This window comes from Fukomys damarensis, unplaced genomic scaffold, assembly GCF_012274545.1.
Source record: "Fukomys damarensis isolate Sample0158 unplaced genomic scaffold, DMR_v1.0_HiC HiC_scaffold_34, whole genome shotgun sequence".
NCBI classification, from domain to species: Eukaryota; Metazoa; Chordata; class Mammalia; order Rodentia; family Bathyergidae; genus Fukomys; species Fukomys damarensis.
This window is the reverse complement of record NW_022900946.1, coordinates 10458521-10484219: the sequence shown is the minus strand read 5'-3', so window position 1 is coordinate 10484219 and position 25699 is coordinate 10458521. Positions and strand designations below refer to the sequence as shown.

Genomic DNA, 25699 nt, shown 5'->3' with positions numbered 1-25699 from the left:
TTTTTTTTTTTTTTTGTACCAGGGATCGAACTCAGGACCTTCCACTTGTGAGGAAAGCAGTGGAACCACTGAACTGAATCCCTGGCCCCGGAAGAAATTTTGAGACCTGTATTTCTGCAACACACATTACTCTGAAGGTCACCAGAAACCCAGAATGTAAAACCATGCCCCTTTAGCCTCCCTTCCCAGTAGCCTCCCTCAGAAGCACCAAAGGAGAATCATATCTTCACTCAGGAAAGTCCAGTCCCGCAGCTCTGTGCAGAAGAAAAGAGCTCAGCTTACCCGGCATCTATCTTGCTTTTGAGGCCCAGGCTGGCGTGGGAGTGCTCCGCCATCTTGGGGAGGCCACTGGTTCCACTAGTAAAGTAGATGGCAGCTGCTTCTTGGCTTCCTGACTCCACACAGCGATGAGTAGTGGAGGCCTCCCTGGCGGAGACACAGACTGTCACCTTTAGATTTAGCATGTTCACCAGATGTCACTGTGACTCGTTTTTCTCCACCAGCCCCCAGGCTGATGAGGGCAAGTCAGCCGGTCCATTTCAGAAGAGAGACTACTGACTGAGTGGTTAAGGTCATGGGGTTATTTCTTTTTTTTTTTTCTTTTTATTGAGTGTATTGGTACAATCTAGGTATGCAATGCAGTTACATTCATCAATGGGATTCTGTACCTTTATATAATAGGTCTTGATTCTATTTTTTCCCCTTGTCCTTGCCCTCCCTTCACCCCCTCCTTCCTTCCCCATTTACAAACACTTTATTTCCATTTTTTTGTTTCTCATATTTTTTCCTCTCCTTTATTACCTTTCCCCCACCCTTCCCACTTTCCTTACACCTTTAGCCCTTTACTTCCTATTTCACATTATTAATTATCTCATTAGGATCCTGTGTACTATTATAGTTTTTCACACCAAAGAAACTATTCGGTATTTCAGTTAAAGAAATCTCTGTATGAACATTAAAAATAGGGAATCCTAAAATAAAACTAAAAAGGAAAGTAAAAGAGAAAAGGCAATGATGTAACATTAAAATAATCCTTAATTCTGGAGATGAAAATGGTCATCATGGGGTTATTTCTGTTATTATTAATTAAAAAATTATTAGTACATATTTTAAGCACATAAGATCTTGGAATTCTGAATCAGTAATATTTGGGTTTGGAAATCATTCAGGTTTGGCAATTTGTTAACCATGTGGCAGGGTAATCAAAATATGTGGTGAATGTTTAATTAAAAAAAAACTTACTACAGTAAAAGACACATTACCATTTTTCTCCTTTGAAAAACTGTCCCTTGCTCCAAACACACTCATCCCATTATTCTCGTCACTTTCTGAAGCAGTTCTGGGAGTCCTCTTTCGTGAGTGTCTTTACGAGACAGGTTAAAAAAAATACAGCGACTGGTGCCACCAAGTGTCATCCAATGGAAAGGCAGGCTTGTAAAAATATCAGCGCATCCTCATCCACCTCATTCACCAGATCTGGTACCACATGACTTCTGTCTCCCTTCCCACATCAAAAAGACATGAAAGGTAAATATTTTAAGTCAACTCAGGACATCGAGGAAGCTGACGAGAACAAGCCAAGAGCAAGGACAGCACAACTGAAGACACTCAGGAGAGGGCACGTCCAGATCTGCCTTAGCAAGCGTCAGTATCAGTGGGACGAGAAGGGGTGGGATGAGGCGGAGGGCTCTGAGGCGGATTAACGGCACTGTGTCTTTTACTGTAATACATTTTTAAAAACGTAAACATTTGCCATATTTTTAAAAAGAAATCACAGCTCATTTGTACTACTGAACTTCTTTGAGTCTCACGTTCCTTATCTGTGAAACTGGATTAGTAAAACCTGTCTCACAAAGAAACGAAGGAAGTTAACTCTACCACAAACAAGATGAACAGCACAACTTGATCATTTTGAAGCTACTTATGGAGACCTAGGAGGATGCCAGGTCCCCAGGAGGTGGGCAACTGGTATTGGTGCTTTCCTGACACCCTCTTCTGCTCTCTGGAACTCCGCATTCATCTTCAGACATCTCTAGCATCCTGATTTTTGAGTCTCTGAAAGCTCGTATCACATTTTTTTTTTTGACACTTATCTGAAAGATCATGTGCTAGAAAGACTCCTTCTCCTCACAGAACTGGGGATTGAACCCAGGGCTTTCATACTGAGCTATACTTACAGTTCTTTGTAAAATTTTTTTATTTTGAGACAGGATCTCAGTAAGTCACTAAGATTCCCAGGCTGGGCTCAAACTTGTAACCCTCCTGCCTCAGTCCCCCAGAGTGCGGGGATTAAATGTACCTGCCACTCTGCTCAGCTGATCAGGTCAGGCTTGCTATGAGCTTTTGGAAGCCAAGCCGTGGGTTGGGATGGAGAAGGCAGCAAAAGCACAGAAACCCCATGTGTCGTCCAGTTCTGGTTTCCCCTCCCGTATTGTAGACGTCACCTCTGATCCTAGCATCGTCGCAGTGAAGAGCTCAGGCCGAGTTCCCACCCCTGAGTGTTATCACCTTGCTCTTTCTCGTTACGCCGCAGCAGTTCCTTTAAGCTCCGAGCCTTTCTGTCACCACCACGGCTTGGGTCTCTGAACCTGCTCTTCATGCAAGTGTGCAGCCCAGTAGGGGGCAGGCAATGCCCCACCGGGGCAACTCCTAGCCTGTGGGCGTCAGTGACTGCGCTGTCAGCCCTTTCTTGGGAACTCCGGGGAAGCCTCTGGCCTGTTCCTCAGAAGGTCCCTGCAGACCAAGCCCCCCTGAAATGTCTCGACACCAGTGTTGTCTCACAGCTTTTCTTTCTTCCTTGCCTCAGTCTCTCCAGGCCCACACTCTGCTTCACGGGCGGCCCCCATCCCAATACAGTGCCTACGCCAGACCACTTGATTTGGTTTCCACTGTGGGTGAAACCTTAACCAAGACGCGTACACACTCACTTCAGTAACGTCTTGAAGTCCAGCCACCCATCTCGGCTTCTCTCAGACACAAGCAGCTTGAGTCTCAGAGCAGGGCAGTCGGCTGCCACAGCGTCCACTTCGTGGGCCACTTCGTCCCCAGCCACAATGGCCCTGGCCTTAGACGCCTGCAGCCTGTAGAGGATGTCTTTGGATTTCATCTGGACAGTCCCAGGCATGAAGACGAGGCCTGGAGAAACCAAACGTTTAGAAAGAGCTGGGAAGGAAGCTGGCCTTCCTCCCCAGGAAGCAGCCCCCGGAGGAGGAAGGGCAGGCAGCCACACACTCTTGGGGGGCGTTCTCTGGGGAGAGGTAGCCCCATCTCGCTGCCGTCCACGTCCTTCACAAGAGTGGGGGCCCCACTCTTAGTCAATCACCCACCTGCTCGCATGCAGCCCAGGGTCACCAGCCACCACTCGGGGACTCGGGGCAGCACTAGCGCCACGCGGTCCCCACGCTGCAGACTGCAGGGCCCCGCGAGGACATTGGCCGCCCGCTGACTCATTTCACTCAGTTCTCTGAAGCTCCACTTCACTTCGGCCTCTCCGCCATTCACCCACCACAGGGCTGGGCCCGGAGGTCGCTTGCCAGCCTGGAGGAGGGAGGAGAGGCCTGCTGGTGAGTGGATGTGGGCACAGCAAGGAGGACGGGCTTGAAGTTGTCACGGCTTGGTAGGCCCTTTGATCTCAGGACTCCTGCATACTCTGAGAAAGTGTGGAGCTGGGGGTGGTGGTCTATACCTGTCATCCCAGCTACTCAGGAGGATGCAGCAGGAGGATGGCAAGATTAAGCCCAACTCAGAAAGACCCTGTCTCATTATAAAACATAAAAAGAGCTGAATTGTACCCCAGGGTGAGGTTCAAACCCTAGTAATAAGAAAGAAAAAAAATCATTAAAATTCCTCAAGAGGTCTTTATTTATATGGGTTATGTCTATCAAAACTTATATCAGAAATTAAAACAGATTTTTAAAATGTATGTTTCAAAATAATATTGATATACCCATTGTACATTACCATGAATAGAACTTTTCAAGAAATAAAATATGCCCCCAACAGAGTAGCTATCATCAAGAAGTTAAATAATAACAAATGCTGGGAAGGATGTGGAGGAAAAGGAACTCTTTTACATTGTTGGTGGGAAGATAAACTAGTCAACCACTACAGAAATTGGTGTGGAGATTCCTCAAAAAGCTAAAATTGGAGATTCCATTTGACCCAGCTCTTTTCCTTCTAGATATTTTCACAAAAAGTTAAATATATCATATTGCAAGAACATATGCATACCTTTGTTTATAACAGCACAATTTGTAACAGCTGGATCTTGGAAAGGGCCCACATACTCATCAACATTGGAATGGGTTAAGAAAATGTGGTACTTATACACAGTGGAGTACTACTCTGCCATAAAGAAGGATAGATTTGAGGCATTTGTAGCTAAATGGATGCAACTTGAGACCGCAATATTAAGTGAAGCAAGCTAGACATGTGTTTAGATATCTCATGATTTCCGTTATATGAGAAACTCAAAAAATAATGTAAATGAAAAGCAAGATACAGGATAATTAAAGAGGAAGTAGGAAGGCCCTTTCAAGCGGATGGGGGAGCAAGATACGGAGGGAAGGAAGAGAGAGTGGAGTAAAAGGGGATGGAAAAGGAGAAGGGAAGGGAAACATGATGAAAACAGAGCTTCTGCAAACGGGTAGAGGACCAAGAGTTAGAGGAGGGAATAAAAAAAAAAAAAAGACAGAAAAGTTGAGGTGTGAGATGGCCACGTACCGACTTCCCACAATAACTGCAATCACTGTGTAGTACAGACACGTGCTAATAAAAAAGGATATTCCCCCAATCAAACAAACATTTAAGGAGAAAAGTGGCATCATTCTACATGTTTGCAAGCGTCCTGATGTCTGTCTCACGGGGAGACGCTCGCCTTCTCTCACGGACCCCTGCCTTCACCCTATTCTGTCAGTCACTGTGCACCTTCCGGGAAATGTCACCGTGTCCTTGTGAGAGAGTGAGAGCGAGGAGGGCACAAATTATCTGAGATTTTTATATTTAGCTTTGTAGAATTGTGGCTTTCTTTTACCTTATGATAAAATATGCATAACAAATTTGTCCTTTTAATTGCATTTTATCGTCATCATCATCAATCATTTTTAGTGCTGGGGTTGAACACAGTGCTGCTGACCTATACCCCCAGCCCTTAAATTTATTTTTTAAACTGATACATAAATATATAAAGTTCCATGTGATGCTTTGATACAAAAATACACTGTATAATGTTTAACACTTGTCATTTCTTTATGGTGAAGACATTCAGGATTCTCTCTTCTTGCTTTGCAAAATACACTGTTGTCACGATCTGTGGTCACCGCCCCACGCAACAACAACCCAGAGCTGCTTTCTCCCATCTATCTGTAACTGAGCGCCTACTGGTCAACCTGTCGCCCTCCTTTTCTCTCTCAGCAGGTGCACCGTTCAGGGTCGCTAAGTCCATTCACCTTGTGCAACCGTCACCACCATGCATCTTGGGAACTTTTTCATCATCTAAAACTCAAGCTTTGTCCTTATCCAAGTGACTCCTCAGCCCCTCTCCCCTCAAAGTTCTCGTGTGCTTTACTCTTATATGGGTGGGTTGTGCAGATTTTTAGGCTGAGCGACCGTTTGCATTTATTTGGCTTTTGACTGTCTGCTCATGTACTTGGCCCACACTTACACTGGGTTAAGCTTTTTTATTCTTGGATTCTAGGAGATCTTTTGTACTAGGGACATTGACTATTCTTTCTTTCATGGATTCAGAATTGTGAGCCATCATAGTAAAGGGCCTTCCTCAGAACACCAGCAAGGTGTAACTTTCAAATAGAATCCAGAAATCTAAATTTTTATTTGAAAAATTTCCATTTGAAAGTGTTTACCTAATCCTGCCCCCGCACCTCTGGTAGTGGGGATTGAACCCAGGAAGCACTGTGTTATATATCTCTAGCCCTAACCCTTTGTTTTGAAACAATGTCTCACTAAGTTGCCCAGCCTGGCCCCCACTTCATGATTTTCCTGTCTCAGTACAGGTATTCATCACTGCTCAACTAACTTTTACTTTTTAAGAACATCCCGCCTCTGGGTCCCATTTTCAGCCTAGAGGCCGGGGGTCTGCAGTCTCTCTACTAAAGTTGTGTCCAGGACAATGTTACAGCTCCCTTCGAGCATCATTGTCACGAGCCCGTGGTCGTAAAGCCGCCCCTTCTACTCTAGCCACGAACCCTCTCATCCTCCAGAACTGCACCTGGGCCTTCAGGGAAGGCAATGCCGGGGTCGTGTCAAGTGGGCTAGGATCTGAGGAGCTCAGGGACCGGGAAGAAACTCAGAAGTGTCTGCGTCACTTTGTTCCTGTGACATCTCACGCTGGAGCCGAGGATGCCTCAGCCTTGGGAACGTCTTACCTGCACCCTGATGGTAAAGATGCAGGACCTGGCATTTTTGGTTAGTGCTGAGTTGGTTTTATTAAATCCGAATCCATCTTTGCTATGACCCCGTCTCATGAGTCCATTTTACTTGGGAGCTGGTATAATGTGTCGCCTGAGGGTCACTGTGCACCAGACTCCTGTGTCTTCCTCAGCCCTCGCTGCCCTATGGAAGGCAAGCCTCTTGCTCATAGTTCGCGTAACAACCCTTCCGTCTACACTGAACGAATGGCTGAATTAATGAGGTCAGCTGAACTGTTTAGCCCTGTGCCTCCTCTCCACCTTGTTACCTTCTCCATGCCGGCCCACAGGTCTATTACATCGCTGGCAAAGTTGAACTTTGCGGGCACCTCCTGGCGGCCCCACAGCGCTGACGTCAGTCGCCTGACACTAACACGGAGAGGGTGGCTGGACATCTCAGAGGCCCTCACGGTGCAGAGTCGCTCGAGTTTCCACAGCCAACGCATATTCAGATCTGTGGAGAATAAAGGAGACAGGAGGGTCCTTTCTTGGTAGATGGCGGTGCTCATGGCCAGCTGCTTGGGAAGAGTCAAATTGACCTGACCTGTGAGTAGATTCACACTCCGCATCTGTCTCTCTCTCCTTCTGGTTTACTACTCTCCAAAGCCCCTCTCCAGCACGTCTGATTGCTTTGCAAGCATCCCAGTCTGTGTAATAAATCCTTTTGTGCTTAAAATGCAGATGGTAGATTGTACTGTCATTCCCAACAACTGGCTCCCTTCCCACAGCAGTGGGATTACACATTCCTGTCCATACAACCTTTCAGTGCAGTCTGCACCCTTTTCTACTGACTCTGGCCAATGGGATGAGAGTGGGTTTGTCAGACTCCTGCACCCCTGCCCTCTCCCAGACGGGCGCTACGCCACCAGCCTGGGCACTGCAATAATGAAACACGTGGAGTCGATCCTAACACGTCTCCTGCCAACCTTCAGACCCATAGGGGTAAAAACACATACACTTAGAAGCTACTGAAACATTTGTTAAAGCATCAACTGCTGATGAATACAAGTTGCCTCTATTTCTTTAAACTAAATCTTTATCCATATATATTAAGTCCTATGCACTTCTTGTACAGAACTCAATGTACAGGATCACTTTAGCAATCACGGCTGTTGCAATGATTGTTTCCAAGGGCACCGGGTCCAAGGAAAGCAATCCCAAATTTGGATTCGTCCATGTGCAAGTTGATGAGGTTGCAGGAATTAAGTGATTCAAAGAACCCAGCCGCTAGTCCTGGCAGTCCCTCCCCCTTTGTCCGTCAGCTGACACCAGAATACTCAGTCTGTGGCACCTATCTTGTCTCCTATTTTCTAGAAAAAAGAAGAAGAAAAGAAATAGGAGGTGAAGATTTCCTTACCGGGTCCTGGGCAGAAACATCTATTGCTTTTGTACCTGTCTCTTTCTATAGCTGGCTTTTTGCCATCCCTCTGGCTCCACCTTGCCAGGGGGGCCTCCTTCCCTGATCACCACCCAACTCTCACCCAACTCAGCCATTCTTCTCCCAGCTCCCCGCCCCCTCCCTTTGGCTGTGTTAAAGGCTCTGTCTCCTCCACCTCCTTGCTACGATCTTGAAGATTCTCCCTTTTGCAGCTTCTAGGAACTGTGGGCTCTTTCTTCTGGGGATTTTCACCCTCCTTGCTTGTGGTGACTCCTAAGACTGACAGGCATCCTCACGAGGCCTGACCCCATCTTTCAATTCCTTCCAGCAGCACTCACTTGCCAAGTCCTCTCCGGAAGCCTCTCTGGAAACAGCTTATTCTGTTCTCCCTTTGAAGAAGCAACTTCAGGTTCCCTGCAGCCAGGAGGTCAGGGCAATGATCGTACAGCCAACTCCCGAGTCAGCTTCCCGCAGCCTGGGTGCACAGCACAGCTAATCATTAATGACGGACACCCCCAGAGGCTTGTTTTAGCCAACACCACAGTCCCTCTGGCCAAGTTTATGGGGCAGCAAAGACCTACAGCCTTGGGGCCAATTGAATGTGCTCCTTTACCCAAGGGATCAAGAGGAGATTTATAGCCAGGATTGACAGCAAAGTAATTGCTGAGGGAGAGAGAAATGACGTTCATCTGGCCTCACGAGGCCTCTGTCTCCTCTTTAATCTTTTCCCTCCCTTGTCTTCCCGCAAGCCTGTTTGCTTGGTTTGCTCTTTCCTTCAGCCTTTCTTTGAGGATTCCTCCACATCTCTTGTGCCTACACTCACCTTACCCATGATTTCATCCAGTGTCCATGGCTGGGACCCAACTGCCTTGCCAGGGACCCCCATAGGTCTCTGAATTTTTCTCCTGCATCCCAATCTTCTCCTCTCCACTGGGACATTCTGATGGGCATTTCCAACATATGTGTTCCGAGCTGAGTCCTGATCGCGTCCCTTTCTGTCAATCATCCACCCACTTCTATCATCTCAGCCATCTCAACACATGGTAACCCATCTCAGCGCTGTCTTCCTACATGAAACCTCGGTCTCCCCCGTCTCTTTTATGCCGGATCTAGCAAATCCACCAACACCACCTTCAAACTGTATCTAGAGTCCGTCTTATTCTCTTCCCTGTCCCAAATCACCATCTCCTCTCCAGGACAGTATTTTGTAGCCTCTTTCCTAATCCCCTTTGGGCCTCACCCCAAAGCCCTGTGGTTCTGCTCCAAAGGTCTAAAGTTTACTCTCACGTCGATCTACTCTTCACTGACCAGGACAGTTTGTGAGGTAGAAAGTACAGGACATGAGAATCAGACATCTTTTCTAACCTGACTCCACTTCGTACTATAGGGTGATCTCACCCAGCCTCGGTTTCCCCATCTGTAGAGTAGGACTCACGCTGGCTGCTCTCAGCAGGTGAGCGTGAGGATGTGGGGTGATGCTTCTACAGCACTTAGCATCCTCAGAACATCTCAGAAGAGCGCTCAGCTTTGCTGGAGCTGATCACAAATCCAAAACACTAAGGGATTTTCAGATCCAGAGTGAGCAGTAACTTGCTTGTGGTCAGTCAGTCACCAGTCCAGGCCTGGAGCCTTAACCCCCAGAGGAACGCCCTTCACCCATGTCACTGGGTCAGAGTGGATCATCAGGCAACAGTTGGAAATCAGAGGGCTTGAGCTGCTCGGATGAGATCTTTTCCAGGAATGCCCACCATGTGGATAAATATCCTGGCCAGATCAGGATCTGTAGGCATCACAGACCAATGTGTGATCCTGCATCTTTCCAGACAAACAGGGTGAGCTTTATGCCACTGTTTCCACATGGCCAGTGATGGGACCCCTTAAATGCTGGTTCCCATTGGAGACCCAAACTTGGACTCATACACCATTAGGCCAGGGCAGGATGGAGGTGCCAGATAACTACAAGTAACGATTTGTTGAGGACATAAAGGGACAAGGACTCACATCAAGGGACATCTTGGGGAGCTGGAGGTCTTGAAGGCCCTGGAAGCCTGGGTCCAAAAGGGACTCAGGAGAAAGAGGAGAGGGGTCCACCTGCAGAGGGTACAACAGGCACTTTGAGCACCTTCCCTCCTCTCTCCAGGCCAACCATAGGAACCACAGAGCTGGCTGATGCTCTTTCTGAAGTGCGGCAGCCACGGCCTGGCAAAGGTCCCTCACTCACCCTGGGAAATGCGTGGAATTCCGTCTGCTGGCCTTTTGCTCTCCAGTCTTGAAGGCATCTGTCGTTCCTTCTTCTGCACCCTTGGAACAGGTGCTTCTCAGTGTTTCCAGGAGATCTCTTGCATACCCTCCCAGGAAGTTCTTCTCCATGTCTCCCTTAAGTTGCTCTTGCTCCTCCTCCTCAGTGCCCCACACCACTTGCACATGGGAGGTACCCAGAGCCTGAGGTCAGCTGGACACCCCTTCCCTCGTTTCTAGCGATTGCTTTGATTCTGAACAGCTCACCACAGATGGGAGGGAGTAGGGTACCCAGACCTAGACCGGGAATCTAAACATGCCAAAGAAGGCACCTGACTTGTTCTGATCCCCTAAGGCTCCATTTAGAGACTTTAAGAAATATAGTTAGCTGAGTATGGTGGGCTTTTGTAATCCTACCTACTTGGGAGACTGAGGCAGGAGGATCCCAAGTTTGAAACAAGCCTGGGCAACCAACACTCCTAAAAAAAAGCAAGCTGCATCCGTCTTCTGCTTGAGAAAGGGAAGTTGTGTTCTCTGAAGGAATATGGGGATGAGATTTACCTCCTTAGCACTTAGGGGTCTTTTGAGGGTCACAGGCTCTCTTTGGTCCACCAGGGGTCCAGAAATGCCCCACTATTCCTGCCACTCTTTCGCCTTTTAACACATCCTCCATCCTTCTTGGGTGCCAGAAGTGTTCACCTCTGCCAGACTTATAATCCTTTCCTAGATGGGGAACAGGTATGGATTTCACTCCACCATTCCTGCTCACTTCTCCCATCCTTATATGTTTCTCTCCTAAGTCTTGATTCATGCTTTCTTCTGCATATGGTAGGTACTGCCTCTCTCCTCTTCTTTGAACAAAGACTGGCTGATTCCTGGGCTCTGGAGGTAGCGGCTTTTTTTCCTATAACCAGGTGGTAGAGCCTTGGGGGAATGCACTAAGAGACTGAAATCAGATGTTTAGGTTTGAGTGTGGGTTCTCTGCCACTGAGCTGCGTGCCCAGGAAGAAGTTATGTTACCCCACCCGAGCCTGTTTTCTTGAAAGAAAGTGAGGCAAATCCTAGGGCCTCTTAGACACGTGAGCCTTGAATTTGATAATGCAAATCCAGCATCCAGTCACTAATGTGTGTAGAAAGCTCTGGTCTGGTGCACTAGAAATTGCTCAACACAGTTGTTTTCTGAGAGAGCAAGTTAAAGTGTTTCTTCTTTAAAAATCTGCTAATTCCAACTCAAGCTCTTTACTTACTTGTTTAAAATGTAAAGCAGTTAAGCTTTTAAAACAACAAACACATTGTACAGTGTAATTACTCAATAAACAGAAGAAAATTCAATTAAGAATGGGAGACTCAGAGTGATTCTGGGCTCTATACCTACACACAGCACAGACAGAGGCTCTGTGGACCACAAACCTCCCCATGGACCTCACAGATGCGACAGATTTGGGATGCTCAAGGTTGTGCAAATGGAAGGAAGCTCAGGGAAAAGTCTTTTGTCCTCCCAGAAACTGAGGCAAGAAGACCCACAGACTCATTTTGTCCTGGGCTTGTAGAGATGACTTCCAGAAGACAAGCCACGGAATGCTGTCTATCTTGTCCGCTAGTCAGGCAGCATTTATCAAGTGCTGCTATCAAATAGACCCAGAGGTGACCAAGATGGACCCGTTCTGGTTGGGAGATAATATAGACAATAGCATGGAAAAGGATTTAGTTCATTTAGATACTGTTAAGGGTTAAGTCAGAAGTCAGATCACGACAAATAGTTGTTCAGGACCTACCAGTCCATCTTGATTTTACACCACAATAAGCATCAACATTTTGACCTCAACCCGCAAAACCCTTTTGACTTCCACACTCACTCTTTATCCTTTCTGACTGATATCCTTCCACCCCTCCCTGCTACCAGGTACCCTATTCCTTAATGCTTATAGAGTGGACTTAATGTTACAGAACTGATGTTTTTTAAGCTATTTTTGCCCTCCGCCTCACTGCATGAGATGAAGCTTTCTGAGGACAGAGATCTTTGCCCGTCTTCAGGATTTAGCTGAAGGACGCAGGCGGAACCTAGCACAGAGTGACAACACAGTGACTGTGTGAGCAGATGAACGAATGCTGTGGAGAAAACAACCCCTGCGGACACACCGGCCTGAAGAGTGACTGTGTGAAGCACCGTAGCTGTGCGTGACGGCCCCGATGCCTGTGTGTGCAGGTGCGCGTGTGGTTGTGTACACAGTTGCCATTTATGTGTGGCTCAGTGCTTGCATGAGTGTGTGACTGTGTGCGTGTGTTTGTGAAATGAGTGTGAGTGCATGAGTGTTAGACTGTGTGCGTGCGTGTGTGTGTTTTAACTAATGTATTCAGCTTATTCTTTACTCATAAAAGGGCATATTTTTGGCTTTGAAATCATGACATAAATAAAGCATATAAATGAAAGTTCCCAACTGAAAGTAGGTAGAAGCAACTCATGCTAACCCACCAGCCAATACTATGTGCTTTGGGGCTCCAGCAGTGGCACCAGCCAGCAAGGACCAGATGCATGGCCAACCTTACTCCCAATCCTCCTGAGTTCCCGGAGGTTGCTTGGCCAACGCACGCAGGAAACGCGTCCTCCCTTTCTCCTGCTTGTTCGTGTGTGTTTTGCAAGGTGACTTCAGACCAGCAGTTTTCAGGACTTCTCCTTTTCTGCCTATGACAAAGTGAAAGTATGTCCTTTAAAAGTGAGTTAACTTTGACATAGACGTTACAAGGATTGAGCTCCAGTCATGAAGGAACCAGGAAGAATTGAGAAGAACTGAGTGGATGGATTTCAGCAGATCCCTCAGCAGCTGCTTGGCACAGAGTAAGTTCCCAATGCAGCCACGGGGCTCAGCGGTTGTCGCTGCCGGTACCCAGGGGCTTCCGAGGCTGTGAGGGTGGGGGTCCCTGCTCCCTGTGGCACGGCTGTGACTGTGACAGGAGTGTTGTCTTTCTGACTGTGGGGTTCAGCTGGGTGAAAGTCACTTTGTAGCCAGGTTGGCCGGGAATCAATCTGGTGTCGGCAGGGAGGCCCTGGGGCAGGGAGGGGCTTGGGCCATCTCAGCCCTGCTCCATGCCTGCTGCAGTGTGAACCAAGGCCCCAGTGCAGCTCTGATCACAGCTGGAGAAGAACAGAGTGCCCTGGGCTGTAGAGCTGGGAAGAGGGTTCAGAGGCCACCTGGCAAGAGTGACATTCCTTCCATCTGAGCTCCACTTTCAGGGAACGAAGAGAGAGGTAGCAGAGTTAGCTCTGCCCCTCTGATATTCCGGGGCTCAGGAATCCTAGCTGTGTCAGACGAATGAGCCCAGTCTTTCAACCCCACAGCCCTAAAGATGGTGAGGCTCAGGGACTGAACGATTTCCTCACCTCTGGCTCCCCCTGCTGTTGGCTTTAGGAAAAACCCCAAAGCCCTCAAGTTTCCTAAAGAAAATTTGTACTCCTTGACAAGGCCCTGAAGACAAACGGCAGAGAAAGCAAATAAATTGCTCTAGTACATTTGGTTTTAAGAGGAATATTTAAATTTAAATTTTTGGAAAGACAAAATTTCTCAATCAAGCCATGCTGAACTGTGAGGCATGAAGGGTATGGACATCAGAGCCAGATCACCTGGGTTTGAATTCTAGCTGAGAGACTCTCATTATCTTTGAGAGGTGTGACAAAAATGTGGTGAATGATATTATGAGACCATAGTGCAACTAAACTGGTGATTGATAGCATAAAAAACTGCAAGAACTTCACAAACACATGGAAATTAAATAACACCCTGCTGAACAACCATTGGGTCACAGAGGAAATTAAAGAAGAAATTAGAGCATTTCTACAATTAAATGATATTGTCAATACAACATATAGAAATATCTATGGGACACAATGAAAGCAGTTCTACAAGGCAAATTTATGGCCTATAAATGCCCATACAAGGGAAATAGAGCAAGCTCAAATAAACAACCTAATGCTTAACCTTAAGCTCCTAAAAAAAGAAGAGCAAAACAAACTGAAAGCTCATACAAGGGAGGAAATTATGAAGATGAGAGCCGAATTTAATGCAATGGAGACTAAGAGAATGATACAAAAAAAAAATCAATGAATCGGAGAGTTGTTTTTTTAAAAGAATAAATAAAAATGATGAACCCTTAGCCAACCTTATCAAAAAAAGGAAAGAAAAGGCTCAAATTTATGCAACTAGGAATGAAAAAGGTGAAGTCACAACAGATCCATTAAAAATCCAGAGAATCATCAATACCTACTTCGAAAACCTGTACTCTAACAAAATGGAAAATACAGAAGAAATGGAGAAATTCCTAGATACATATGAACTTCCAAAGTTTAACAAAGAAGATATAAAAAGTCTAAACGCCCCAATGACATTCAGCGAAATTGAAAATGTAATTAAAATATTACCAACAAAGAAAGCCCAGATCCTGATGGCTTCATACTGAACTCTACAAGACATTTAGAGAAGAATTATTGCCACTACTCTTTAAACTCTTCAACGAAATTGAAAGGGAGCAGTGCATGGCGGTACATGCCTGTAATTCCAGCACTTGGGAGGCTAAGGCAGGAGGATCACTGTGAATTCAAGATCAGCCTGGGCTACATGGTGAGATCCAGGTCAGTCTCACCTACATAGTGAGACCCTATCTCAAAACAACAACAACACAAAATTGAAAGGGAAGCAATACTTCCAAATTCATTCCTGGAAGCAAGTATTACTTTGATTCTAAGACCAGGGAAAGACCCAACTAAAAAAAAGAGAACTACAGGCCAATCTCCCTAATGAACATAGGTATGAAAATCCTCAATAAGACACTGGCAAACAGAATACAGAGGGTCATCAAGAAGATCAGACACCCTTATCAAGTCAGATTTATCCCAGGGATGCAAGGATAGCTCAACATACATAAGTCACGTAATAAATTATATTAGCAGAGTCAAGGACAAAAACCATATGATCATCTCAATAGATGCAGAAAAATCATTTGACAAAATTCAACACCCATTCATGATAAAAACTCTACAGAAAACTGGAATAGATGATCTTTATCCCAACCTGACAAAGGCTGTCTATGAAAAACCAACAGCTAATATAATACTAAATGGTCAAAAACTGAAAACCTTCATGTGAAAATCAGGAATAAGACAAGGATGTCCACTATCACCACTCCTGTTCAATATAGTTCTAGAAACATTAGCCACAACAATTAGATGGGCAAGAAATAAAAGGAATAAAGAAAGATAGGAAAGGAAGAAGTTAAACTTTCACTATTTGCTGATGATATGATACTCTACATAGAAGACCAAAAACAAACAAACAAAAACAGCACTCTGCCAAAAGACTTCTAGACTTAATTGATAGATTCAGTAGAGTAGCTGGATACAAGGTCAACACTCAAAATTCAATAGCCTTCATGTACACAAATAACAGACTCACTGAGACAGAAAACACTTGCTTTTACAATAACATCAAAAAAATGAAGTATCTAGGAATCAATCTAATGAAGGAGACAAAAGACCTCTACATTGAAAACTACAACACTCTGAAAAAAGAGATAAAACAGGATATAAGAAAATGGAAAGATATCCCTTGCTCCTGAGTAGGAAGAATTAGCATAGTGAAAATGGCCATACTTCCAAAACTTCTATACAGATTCAATGCAATCCCAATTGAAATCCCAACAGTATATTTCACAGAATTTGAGAAAACAATCCAGAAATTCATTTGGAACCAGAAGAGACCTAGAATATCAAAAGCCATTCCAGGCAACAGAGACATGGCAGTGGGTATCACAATTCCCAACTTGAAACTATACTACAAAGCCACTGTGATAAAAACAGCATGGTACTGGCAAAGAAACAGACCTGAGGATCAGTGGAACAGATTAGAAGATGTAGAAACAACACCAGACATACTCAGCTACCCCATCTTTGAAAAAGGAGACAACCATCCTCACTGGAGGAAAGATAGCCTCTTTAATAAATGGTGTTGGAAAAGCTGGATTTCAACTTGCCAAAGACTGAAACTAGACCCGTGTCTTTCACCATGCACTAAAGTAAAATCCAAGTGGATTAAAGATTTAAATATCCAAACAGAAACCCTAAACTTACTGGAAATAAATTAGGTAGAACTCTTGAAGACATTGGTATAGGAGAAGTCTTTATGAACAAATCCTCAGGAGCATGAGAACTTGCACAAAGAATCAACAACTGGGATCTTGTATTAAAAAGTTTTTGCAAACAAACAGAGTTAAGAAACAACCTACTACATGGGAAAAAAATTTTACCAGCTACTCTTCAGACCAAGGACTACTATCTAGAATATATAAGGAATTCAAAAAATCAGATCCCCCAAATACAAAGACCTGATTGAAAAATGGGCATCTGAAATGACAGACATTTCTCAGGCAAAGGAAGTAAAAGCAGCAAATAAATATATGAAAAAATGTTCAACATCACTGGTAATTCAAGAGGTGCAGATGAAAACAATACTGAGATTCCACCTTACCCCAGAAAGAATGGCTGCTCAAGAAATCAACCAATAACAAATGCTGGTGGGGCTGTAGGGAGAAAGGAACCCTTCTCCACCGTTGGTGGGAGTGCAGACTGGTGCAACCACTGTGGAAATCAATATGGAGATAGCTCTACAACTAGGATTAGAGGTTCCATTTGACCCAGCTATCCCTGTGCTTGGTATCTTTCTAAAAGAATTAAAAGAATCATACCACAGTGATATATGCACACCCATGTTTATAGCGGCACAGTTTGTAATAGCTAAAGCTTGGAAACAGCCCAAATGCCCATCAACTGGAGACTGGATAAAGAAGATGTGGTTTTTCCTGTAAAATGGAGTACTCAGCTGTAAAGAATGAGAAACTAGAGGCATTTATAACAAAATGGATGCACATTGAGGCCATACTGAAGTGAAATAAATAAGTGAAATAAATTTGAGTAAATACTGAATAGTTTCGCTGGGCTGAAAAACTAAAAGTGTAAATAAGGTTCAAATGGTGTAACTGATAGGGTGAAATAGGAAGAAAAGGGCTAAAGGGGACGTGGGAAGGGGAGGGGAAAGGAAAGAAGGGAAAACAAAAACAGGAAAAAACGGAAACAAAGTCTTCGTAAATAGGGGTGAAGGGAGTGAAGGGGGTGAAGGGAGGGCAGGGGAATGGGGACAAAATGAGAACCAAGATACATCATGTAAAAGTGTAAGATCCCAATGATGAACGTAACTGTATTGTTTGCTTTAAATGTGAACAACAGGGGAAAGAAAATGTCAGTGCTGCCGCTCCTGCTGCTGCTGCTGCTGCTGAACTCACTGTGTAGCCCAGGCTGGTCTCGAATTCACAGCGATTCTCCTGCCTCAGCCTCCCGAGTGCTGGGATTACAGGCATGCGCCACCACACCCGGCCCTTATTATTATATTTTTAAAAAATTAAACATTCCCCATGTTATTTTAAATCACACTGCATAAGTTTTCTTTATGGCATTTACCACAGCTGTGCATTCACTGTCATTATCCTGTGATAAGTGATTTCTGCTTCACGGAGTAAGCACCATAAGACTAGTTTCATGGGCCGAACGGTCTCCCCTCTCCCCCCTCATCCATGTGCTGAACTCCTAACCCAGGACCTCTGAGTGTGACTGTATTTGGAGACAGGGTCTTCAAAGAGGAGGTTAAGTCAAAGTGAGTTCACAGAGTGGGCCCTGACCCAATAGGACATGGCAGGTGTCCTCATACGAACAGATTAGGACCCAGAGCTGTGCACAGAGGAAAGAGACGGGAGAAGGTAGCAATCTGCAGTTGACCATGGAGGAGGCCTCGGAATGACATCTGCCAACTCCTCCATCTTGAGGCTGGAGCCTCTGGAGTGTGAGTGAACAAACCTTCGTTAAACAGCCGGCCGGTGAGAGTCGGTTGTGGCGGCCTAGCAAGCTCATACAGGTAGGGACGGGGTTGGCGTTTGCTTAGCCTCAGATTCCCAGATCCTGGTGCCGAGAAGGTGCTTGATGCATATGAACTAGGGAGTGGATGGAGGTGCTGGGAGTTCGGTGGGGCACCAAGGTGGTCTGAGGGCCCATCAGCTTCCCCTCCGTGTGGCTGGTCTCTGCCGTCCCAAGCTGGAGGCTGGGAGTGGACTCAGGCCTGCTCTTTGGGCCCTTCCAGGGCATCACATAACGCTGGCCTCCAGGATGGAGTGTGCGTACATGAGGCGTGAGCTGGATAAGAGCCCATGTGCAGTTTTGGGAGGTTGTTTCTCTGAAACAGCTTTTTTTTTTTTTTTTTTTTTTTTTTTTTGTGGTACCAGGGATCGAACTTGAAGCAGCTTTTTTATTATAATAGTTTTAGATACTTATTAAAAATATTTGGAAAGTACAGCAGTGTACAGAAGGAAGGAAAAACTGACCATCTTTTATTTTTTCCCTCCCTCCTCAAATCCCAGGAAAATTACTACTAACATTTTAGTGTATTTCCTTTTAGTATGTTTCCCCAGCTATAGTTTTACTTTTTCCGCCCAGAGTTGTGATTCTCCATTTTGCAAATAATTTTCATTCTACTTAAAAAATTTAATATAGCTTGTTTTCCCCAAGACATAATAAACTATCCTTGAGTACTTCCAATAGCCATATAATATGCTATTGATTTAACTGATGATACCTCAATAATCTTTCCCGTTGTTTTGACACTGATTATTGTTTTATTTATGTTTTAAACAATGCTGCAGTGAACATCTTTGTGCACCAAATGTTTTCTACTTTTTTTCTTTTGCACTATGGGGGAGTAAGCCTAATGCTTTTGCACTGAGCTATATCCCCTGGTTTTTTTTTTTTTTTCTCCCTATGAGACAGAGTCTCATTAAATCTCTAAGTAATCCTCCTGCCTCAGCCTCCCAGAGCTGGAATTTCTAAATTAAAGGGTGTGACCAGTTTTATGACCTGGATGCTACTACCAAATGGCTTCATCCCAAAGGCTTTTTATCCCACGTGAGGGATGGCACACAACTCGTCAAGGCTATGGCAACCCATCAGTCCTTGGGCAGCTGGGATCTCTTAGTAAGACCAAGGAGTAAGACGCTGGGGACACCTCCAGGCAGCAGGGCATTTGCTGGACTGGGCTGCGGCTCTGGGCTCTGGGTCAGTGATGTTTGTCCTTTCTTCTCCAGGGATCCTGCAGTGATCCTGGAGAAGCCCACTTAGAAGCCACTTAGAAGCTGAGCATCTTGATGTCTGTGAGGTTGAGGGGACGATGTTCTGAGCGGGGGCTGACAGGGATCCCAGCATTTCCTGGAGCACCCAGAGGGCTGTGAGGCTGGGGTTACACGTCATCTCCCCCATTCTTGGTCTCTCAATTTACTCCTTTGGATCTTTCCAGAAACTGTCTTTGGCAGCTCTGAAACAAAAGCCACCTAGTGGCCAGAAAACAAACAGAAAGCTCTCACGAATCATTTCCCCAAGAGACAAGCGAAACGCTGCCATTTCTTGGAAAGCTTCCACGAGCCAGGCTTTCCCCCAAGTGCCAACAATCCAAGCAGCTAGAGCCCAGGGCAGGCAGTCTCTCGGCACCTTGGCACCACCCCTGCATCTGACGGACAGGCCAGTTCTTAGAGGAGAAGCGCAGCGCGTTCCGGGGAGGGCGGGGTAAAGAAACACGGAGACAAGCTGGGTGAGGGGGTGCATGTCTGTAATCTCATCACCCTGGGAAGACGAGGCGGGAGGGTCACAAGGTCAGAGCCAATTTAACGAGACTCGTTTCAAAATAAATAAAAAGGGTTTGGGGTGCAGCTCGGTGGTAGGTTACTGCTGGATTCATTCCCCAGTACTGAAAGAAGGTAGAAAGGAAGAGAGAGGCGGGGGAGGGAGGGAGAGAGAGGAGCGCAAGCGAAAGCGGCTGCAGCGGGAACTGGCGGTATATGTACCTCTGCCTCTGTCTTTCCAGTATGTGGCATGGAGCCTGGCCCTGCAAGGGAGCCAGGCAGCACGCGGTCGTCTGATCTCCTGGTTTGTTTGGACCTAGAACTTCGGGGGCTCACCTTCCTGGGGTACTTGTAGGGAGCCGTCACCCTCTTCACATGCTCCTGGAGTTCCCGGGTCAGTGCCTCCGGGTCATGGGAGGAGTAGGCTGGAGAGAGGACTACGAAGGCCTTCACCACCTGCAAAGACCCCAGCGACACTCAAGCCTCTCACTCAAGCCTTCTCTAGCCGCTCTCCTCTCCTCAAGCCAGCCTTGCAGCCAGGCGCTTCATTTCCTAGCCCTTCCGGAAGGCTCTGCTCATTCCACGGGCACAGCTGGCGAAACGGACAGCACAGATTTCTCCACTCTCTGCTTTTCAGGATCCACTATGGGAAGCGCCGGCTTTGTGGAATGAGCTCTGAGGCCCATTTGCCAAGCAAGCCCTCTGCCTGCCAGGACCCCATTAGAAGGCAAAGTCATCTCTCTTTAAGACACAAACGCGTTGGAAAAAGGAGCTTCACAGACTCCTGTGGCCACTTACTTCCAGCTTTCCCTGACTAGGACGATAGTGGGGGATGGGTTCAGGCAGGCAGAACTGGAGGACAGGCAACCACTTTCAAGGGCAGCTGTATTTTGCGTTTTGGCTGTGTGTGGGGGTAGGGAGTAGGTATGAATGTTTGCAATCAACAAATATTGAGCCCTAGTACTTCTGTTCCGAGCATCCTGAAGACACCGCACCTTGGCTTTCTCCACCTGGGTTTCTCCTATAAGCTGCCTCCTATGCCTCAGGAAGAAGACCTTATGCCCAGGCTTAACTGAGTAGGGTTTCTCATAGGAATGAAAAACCTCAAATGGCTATTGGGTTGCAGATCCACACTAGCCTCAAACTCTGCCAACATCTTGTTCCGGGGCAGGCTGTGGTCCTTGCACACTGCTCAGGGGTGGGGAGGTCACTGTCATTTCACATTCAGGCAGATCTGGCTTCTGGCAAGCACTCTGCCGTACCATGAAAAACACTGAATTTTTATCGAGCACTTGGTCTGTGTTAGGCTCTATTCTAAGCATTACACATGAGCTAGCTTTGAGGATACAGCCATCTGTTTCAGCTCCAGTGAATTCACAGCCTGCCCAGCAAGGTGCACTTTTCCAGGAGTACCTCCTCCAGCTCAGCTGAGACTCACGTCTCCCCCATCCTATCTTCCTGGGATCACAGTTTCATGCAGAATCATTTGGCCAAGGGGCTGCTGGCTAAAATGCCAGTGCTCTGGGCTGCAACCCCGATCATTCTGATTCAGCAAGTCTGACGCAAGGTCTACAGATCCGTGTCTGTGCAATGCAGCTGTGAACAGTCTGGGGACCAGACCTTGAGAGTCACCCCTCCAGCTCGGAGACTTCCAAGGAGAAAATGCTGTTGCCACGCCAGCTTTCACAAGACAGCTGTGTCGTACTTTAAGATTATGTGGGATTTGTAGCCAGTGAAAATATATAGGTCCGCCTATTAGCTGGTCTTTCCCGTTCCATCTATTCATCTGGGATGCACAAAAAGGAATTTGTATTTCTCCTGTAAAGCCCAGCTTATTACCCTCGGCTAGCATTTCTGGTGTCTCAAGGCCATTGAGGTTGGGTATTCCGGCATCTCCCAAGCTATCTGTTCCTCTTGGGTGAGAGCCCTCAGCCACATGTCTCGTACATTCACTGCATCCTCATCTGCAAAGCGCAAAGGACTTTTTATTGGACAGAGTGGAAGATGGAACCCACATCTGCCACCAAGAACTCCTGCCCCACAGCCTCTCTGAACCCAGTTCGGTGGCCCCTCCGAATGAAAGTTTGCTATTTCCCATCATATCCCTCTAGAAAGCACATGTGTAAGGGCATGAGGGTGACGCCTAGTAAAAGGAATGTGCGGCTGCTGGTGTATTTGGTGTGCTGCACGGGGGTGAGATGTACAGGGGCTCTGGCCCTTCCTGCTTGCTCTGCTGGGGGCCAGTAGCACGGAAGTAGGCAGCCACATTCTTAGTTGGTCTTCTTACCTCCCCTCGGATGGGGTCTGGGCTGCTGACCACAGCACACTCAAGGACAGCAGGATGTTCGGCGAGGACACTCTCCACTTCAACAGGTCCAATGCGGTAGCTGGAAGAGAAAAACAAACGTTTCCAAGGGGCCTTCTTCCCCTCCCAAAGTGCAGAGCGTGGAGGAAGAGCAGGTAGCTTTACCTTGAGGAGTTGATCACATCATCATTTCTTCCCGTGAACCAAAAGTAGCCATCTGTGTCCATGCGGCCTCGGTCCCCTGTGATGTAGAAGTCTCCTCGTTCCGATGCAGCTGTCTTCTCAGGATTGTCCTGGAAGATACAGGAAACCCATAAAGGACCACCTGAGCCAGCCATTCAGGGCCGCTCCTGCCACGGCAGCTCTGTGTGGGGGGCTGGGGAGCCCCCAACAAGAAGCCCAGCAGTTAGTTCTGAAATTGTGCCGGTCAGAATGTCCCCTGGGCAGGGAGTATGGTCCTGTGAGTTTGTGGGTTGCCCTCTTAATTTGAAGGGAGCTGCCAGGAAGTGATTCAGGGTGGGCATATGTGGTTCTGGATAAAAAATACACCTGAGGTAGAAGACAGAGTGTGGGGTTGGCTGAAAGACCTACTGAAAGACAAGGGTGGGAGAAAAAGATCACAAACAGCAAACTGTGATTCTCAAAGCTTTAAAGAAAAGGCTATGAGTGGGGTTGTGGGGAGAAAGGAACCCTTCTTCATTGCTGAAGGGAGTGCAGACTAGTGCAACCACTGTGGAAATCAATATGGAGATACCTCAGACAACTGGGATTAGAGATCCTATTTGACTCAACTATTCCCCTGCTGGGTATCTTCCCAAAAGAATTAAAAGAATCATACCATGGCGATATATGCTGACCCACATTTTTAGCGGCACAGTTTGTAATAGCTAAAGCTTGGAAACAGCCCAACTGCCCATCAGTTGGAGACTGGATAAAGATGTGTGTGTGTGTGTGTGTGTTTGTGTGTGTGTGTGTGTGTGTGTGTGTGTGTGTTTTGTAAAACGGAGTACTACTCAGCTATAAAGAATGAGAAACTAGAAACATTTAAAGCTAAGTGGACACACATTGAGGACATACTCTTAAGTGAAATTAATAGGACACACGTGTGTAACTAATAGTTTTCTGGTGTGATAAACTAAAAGTGTAAATAAGGGTCAAAATGTATAATTGATATTTTGTAATAGGAAGAAAAGGTCTAAAGGTACTGGGCAAATGGGAGGGGTAGGAGAAGATAAAAAGGGAAGAGAAAAAAATAAGAGAAAAGGAAAAAATGGGAACAAAGTCTTTATAAATACGGAAGGGGGCAGGAGGGAAGGGAGGCTAGCAGAATGGAGAAAAAACAAGAACCAAGGTAAATTGTGTAAAGGAACAAGATCACAGTGATGAATGTAACTGTTCTGTACACCTAAAATGTACCAATAAAAAAATTTTTTTAAAAAGAAAAAGTTACTACTGGGCAATAAAAAGAAAGAAATTCCAAATACATGCAACAATATACCTGACTGCCAAGCATATTATGCTGAGTACAGGAAACCAGACACGTAAAAGTGGGTATTCTATGATTCCATTTATATGTTTCTTTTAAAGGTAAAATTATTGTATAGTGACAACAGATAATCTATCAAGTGCTTAGGGTCCAGAGTAGGGAGAATGACTGTAAAGGGGCACCCAGGAACTCTGAGGGGTGACAGTAACGCTCTGTACCTTGAGTGTGCTAGTGGTAACACAGGTGCATACGGTTGTCAAATATCACTCACTTAACACGGGTGCATTTTTTTGGTAGGGAAATTATAAAATTATACCACAATTCCAAAATGCATTTTCAGAAAAAAGGAAAATCTGTACGGTGCATACACAGAAAAAAAAAAGGTACAGGATTTTAAAGATGATATAAATGGACAGAAAGATGGAAAGAATTTGTACACACACACCGAATGCAACCCCGATTAGAGTGCTTACAAACATTTTCACGGAACTCGACAAGTGCATTCTAAAACGTATGAGGTGTGATTCCAAAGACCCAGAGTGAATGTTTAAACTTCCAACAATTACTACAGCAGAGGACACATCGCCACCAATCCCCTCAACACATTTCCCGTCACTTCAAACACACTTATCCCATTATTCTGGCCACTTCCTGGAGAATTCTGGAAGCGTCCTCTTCTTGGGTGTCTTTGGTTGTGCTGTCGTAGCTGCTTGGACGTCCCGCATTTATTCAAAACGTTTACTTTGCACGGTGACGTTGGCTTTGAGAAGGACACAGAAGTTGCCAAACCCAGGCAACCAGGACACAGTGTAATGTTTTTACAACACTGCCTTTGCACTGGATGGCATTTAGCAGAACCATTCGCTGCATTTCTGACCGCACCTCACAAGGACAGTGGTGAAAGAGGACTTGCAGAACTGCTTCCAGAAGTGGCAGTTCTAGGGGTAAGGGTGTTCTAAGTGAGGGGCAAATACTGGGTATAAAATTGACATAGGCACATTAGTTCAATCAGTATTGCAATTTCAGCCATTTGGGGCTGGCCAACACCAGCTTGGAAAATGCACACTTACCACAGGGCAGGGTGGGTTTAACATGTCAGGAACTTAGACTATCAATGTGTAATGGTGCATTATTTCTGACTATTTCAGAAATTTGGTCTGAAAGCCTAGAGCACAAGGAATGCCAGGAAACCATAAAAAGAATCCTGGAAACTTGACTCTGACCTATAACGGCAGTTTGACCTATGGTAAGTTCCTCCCTTCCCTGAACTTCAGTTTTTCTCTCCTTTAAGATAAGGAAGACACCATCAGCCACGCCCACGTTTAAATTCCATGACCTGTGCTGCTCTCTGGCTAACAGTGGATAAGTCACGTCACTTTTGTAGTTTTCCTATCAGTGCCAGGTTTTCTGATCTGAGACGGTACCTCAGGGATAACAGCATCAACCTACCTCGTGCATTTAAGCAAGGGTTAAGCAACAGGTATTTGTAAAACGTGCTGCCCACTGCCTGCCATGAACTGCACAGTAATTGGGAATGTCTGCCCCGTGCCTCTTACCAAATAGCAATCAAAGAAACAGAAGGGCCGGGTGGGTCTGACGCGGACAGCAACGTTCCCCTCTTCTCCCGGAGGCAGGACGTTGCCCTCATCATCCACAATCTGGTGGAGCAGTCATAGGATGGTGTCAGCATCTGCACACTGGGTCAGCCACCAGCCACGCCTGGGCTTGCTCGGCACAGGCATCTCACTGTCCTACCTGCACATCGTAAGGTGGGGACGCTTGGCCCATGGAGCCAGACTTGATCTTTGTGCCTCTCGCATTGGCACAGACTGTAACCTGGAGAGAAACAGGAGCGGGTGAGAAGCCTCATCTTCTTCCCTTTCTGGTTGGCGCCTTTCTCTCATCTGCTGTCCAGTGCTTCCTCCCACCCTTTCCTCTCCTCCTTCACTTTTTTCCCTCTCCCTCCTCTCCTTTCCTCCTGTTTTCTTTCCTTTCTTTTCCCTCTTTCCTCCTACATTCCCTCTTTTTCTTCCTTCCCACTTTGCTTCCTCCCTCTGCTTTTTCCCACCCTCCTTGCTTCCTTTCTTTTCTTCTCTCCACCCACCCATCCATCCATCCATCCACCCACCCACCGATCCACCCACCCATCCACCCACCCATCCATC

General features: G+C 46.2%; 2 protein-coding genes and 1 long non-coding RNA gene across 5 annotated transcripts in view; 1 reads left to right on the top strand and 2 right to left on the bottom strand.

The window, feature by feature from the left end:
- Positions 1-8246, bottom strand: part of LOC104852415 (acyl-coenzyme A synthetase ACSM2A, mitochondrial) — a 26255-nt gene extending 18009 nt beyond the window's left edge. Inside the window, exons 1-5 of the mRNA XM_010610036.3 lie at positions 8142-8246; positions 6695-6879; positions 3327-3537; positions 2928-3135; positions 283-426 (exon numbers count right to left, since the gene is read on the bottom strand). Coding sequence (XP_010608338.1) covers positions 283-426; positions 2928-3135; positions 3327-3537; positions 6695-6871 — 740 coding nt within the window. The 5' untranslated portion in view covers positions 6872-6879; positions 8142-8246. The remainder of the gene's footprint in view (positions 1-282; positions 427-2927; positions 3136-3326; positions 3538-6694; positions 6880-8141) is intronic.
- LOC104852413 lies at positions 6890-17347 on the top strand. The gene is made up of 3 exons (XR_777486.2): positions 6890-6971; positions 12776-12877; positions 17312-17347. It is a non-coding gene; the product is annotated as an uncharacterized LOC104852413 (long non-coding RNA).
- A 1439-nt stretch (positions 17348-18786) lies between these two features.
- Positions 18787-25699, bottom strand: part of Acsm5 (acyl-CoA synthetase medium chain family member 5) — a 21075-nt gene continuing 14162 nt past the window's right edge. For all 3 annotated transcript variants that reach the window (XM_010610040.2, XM_010610038.3, XM_010610037.3), the window contains exons 10-15: positions 25290-25370; positions 25091-25192; positions 22214-22341; positions 22031-22130; positions 20080-20199; positions 18787-19455 (exon numbers count right to left, since the gene is read on the bottom strand). In XM_010610040.2, the coding sequence (XP_010608342.1) occupies positions 19372-19455; positions 20080-20199; positions 22031-22130; positions 22214-22341; positions 25091-25192; positions 25290-25370 (615 nt within the window). In that variant the 3' untranslated portion in view covers positions 18787-19371. The remainder of the gene's footprint in view (positions 19456-20079; positions 20200-22030; positions 22131-22213; positions 22342-25090; positions 25193-25289; positions 25371-25699) is intronic.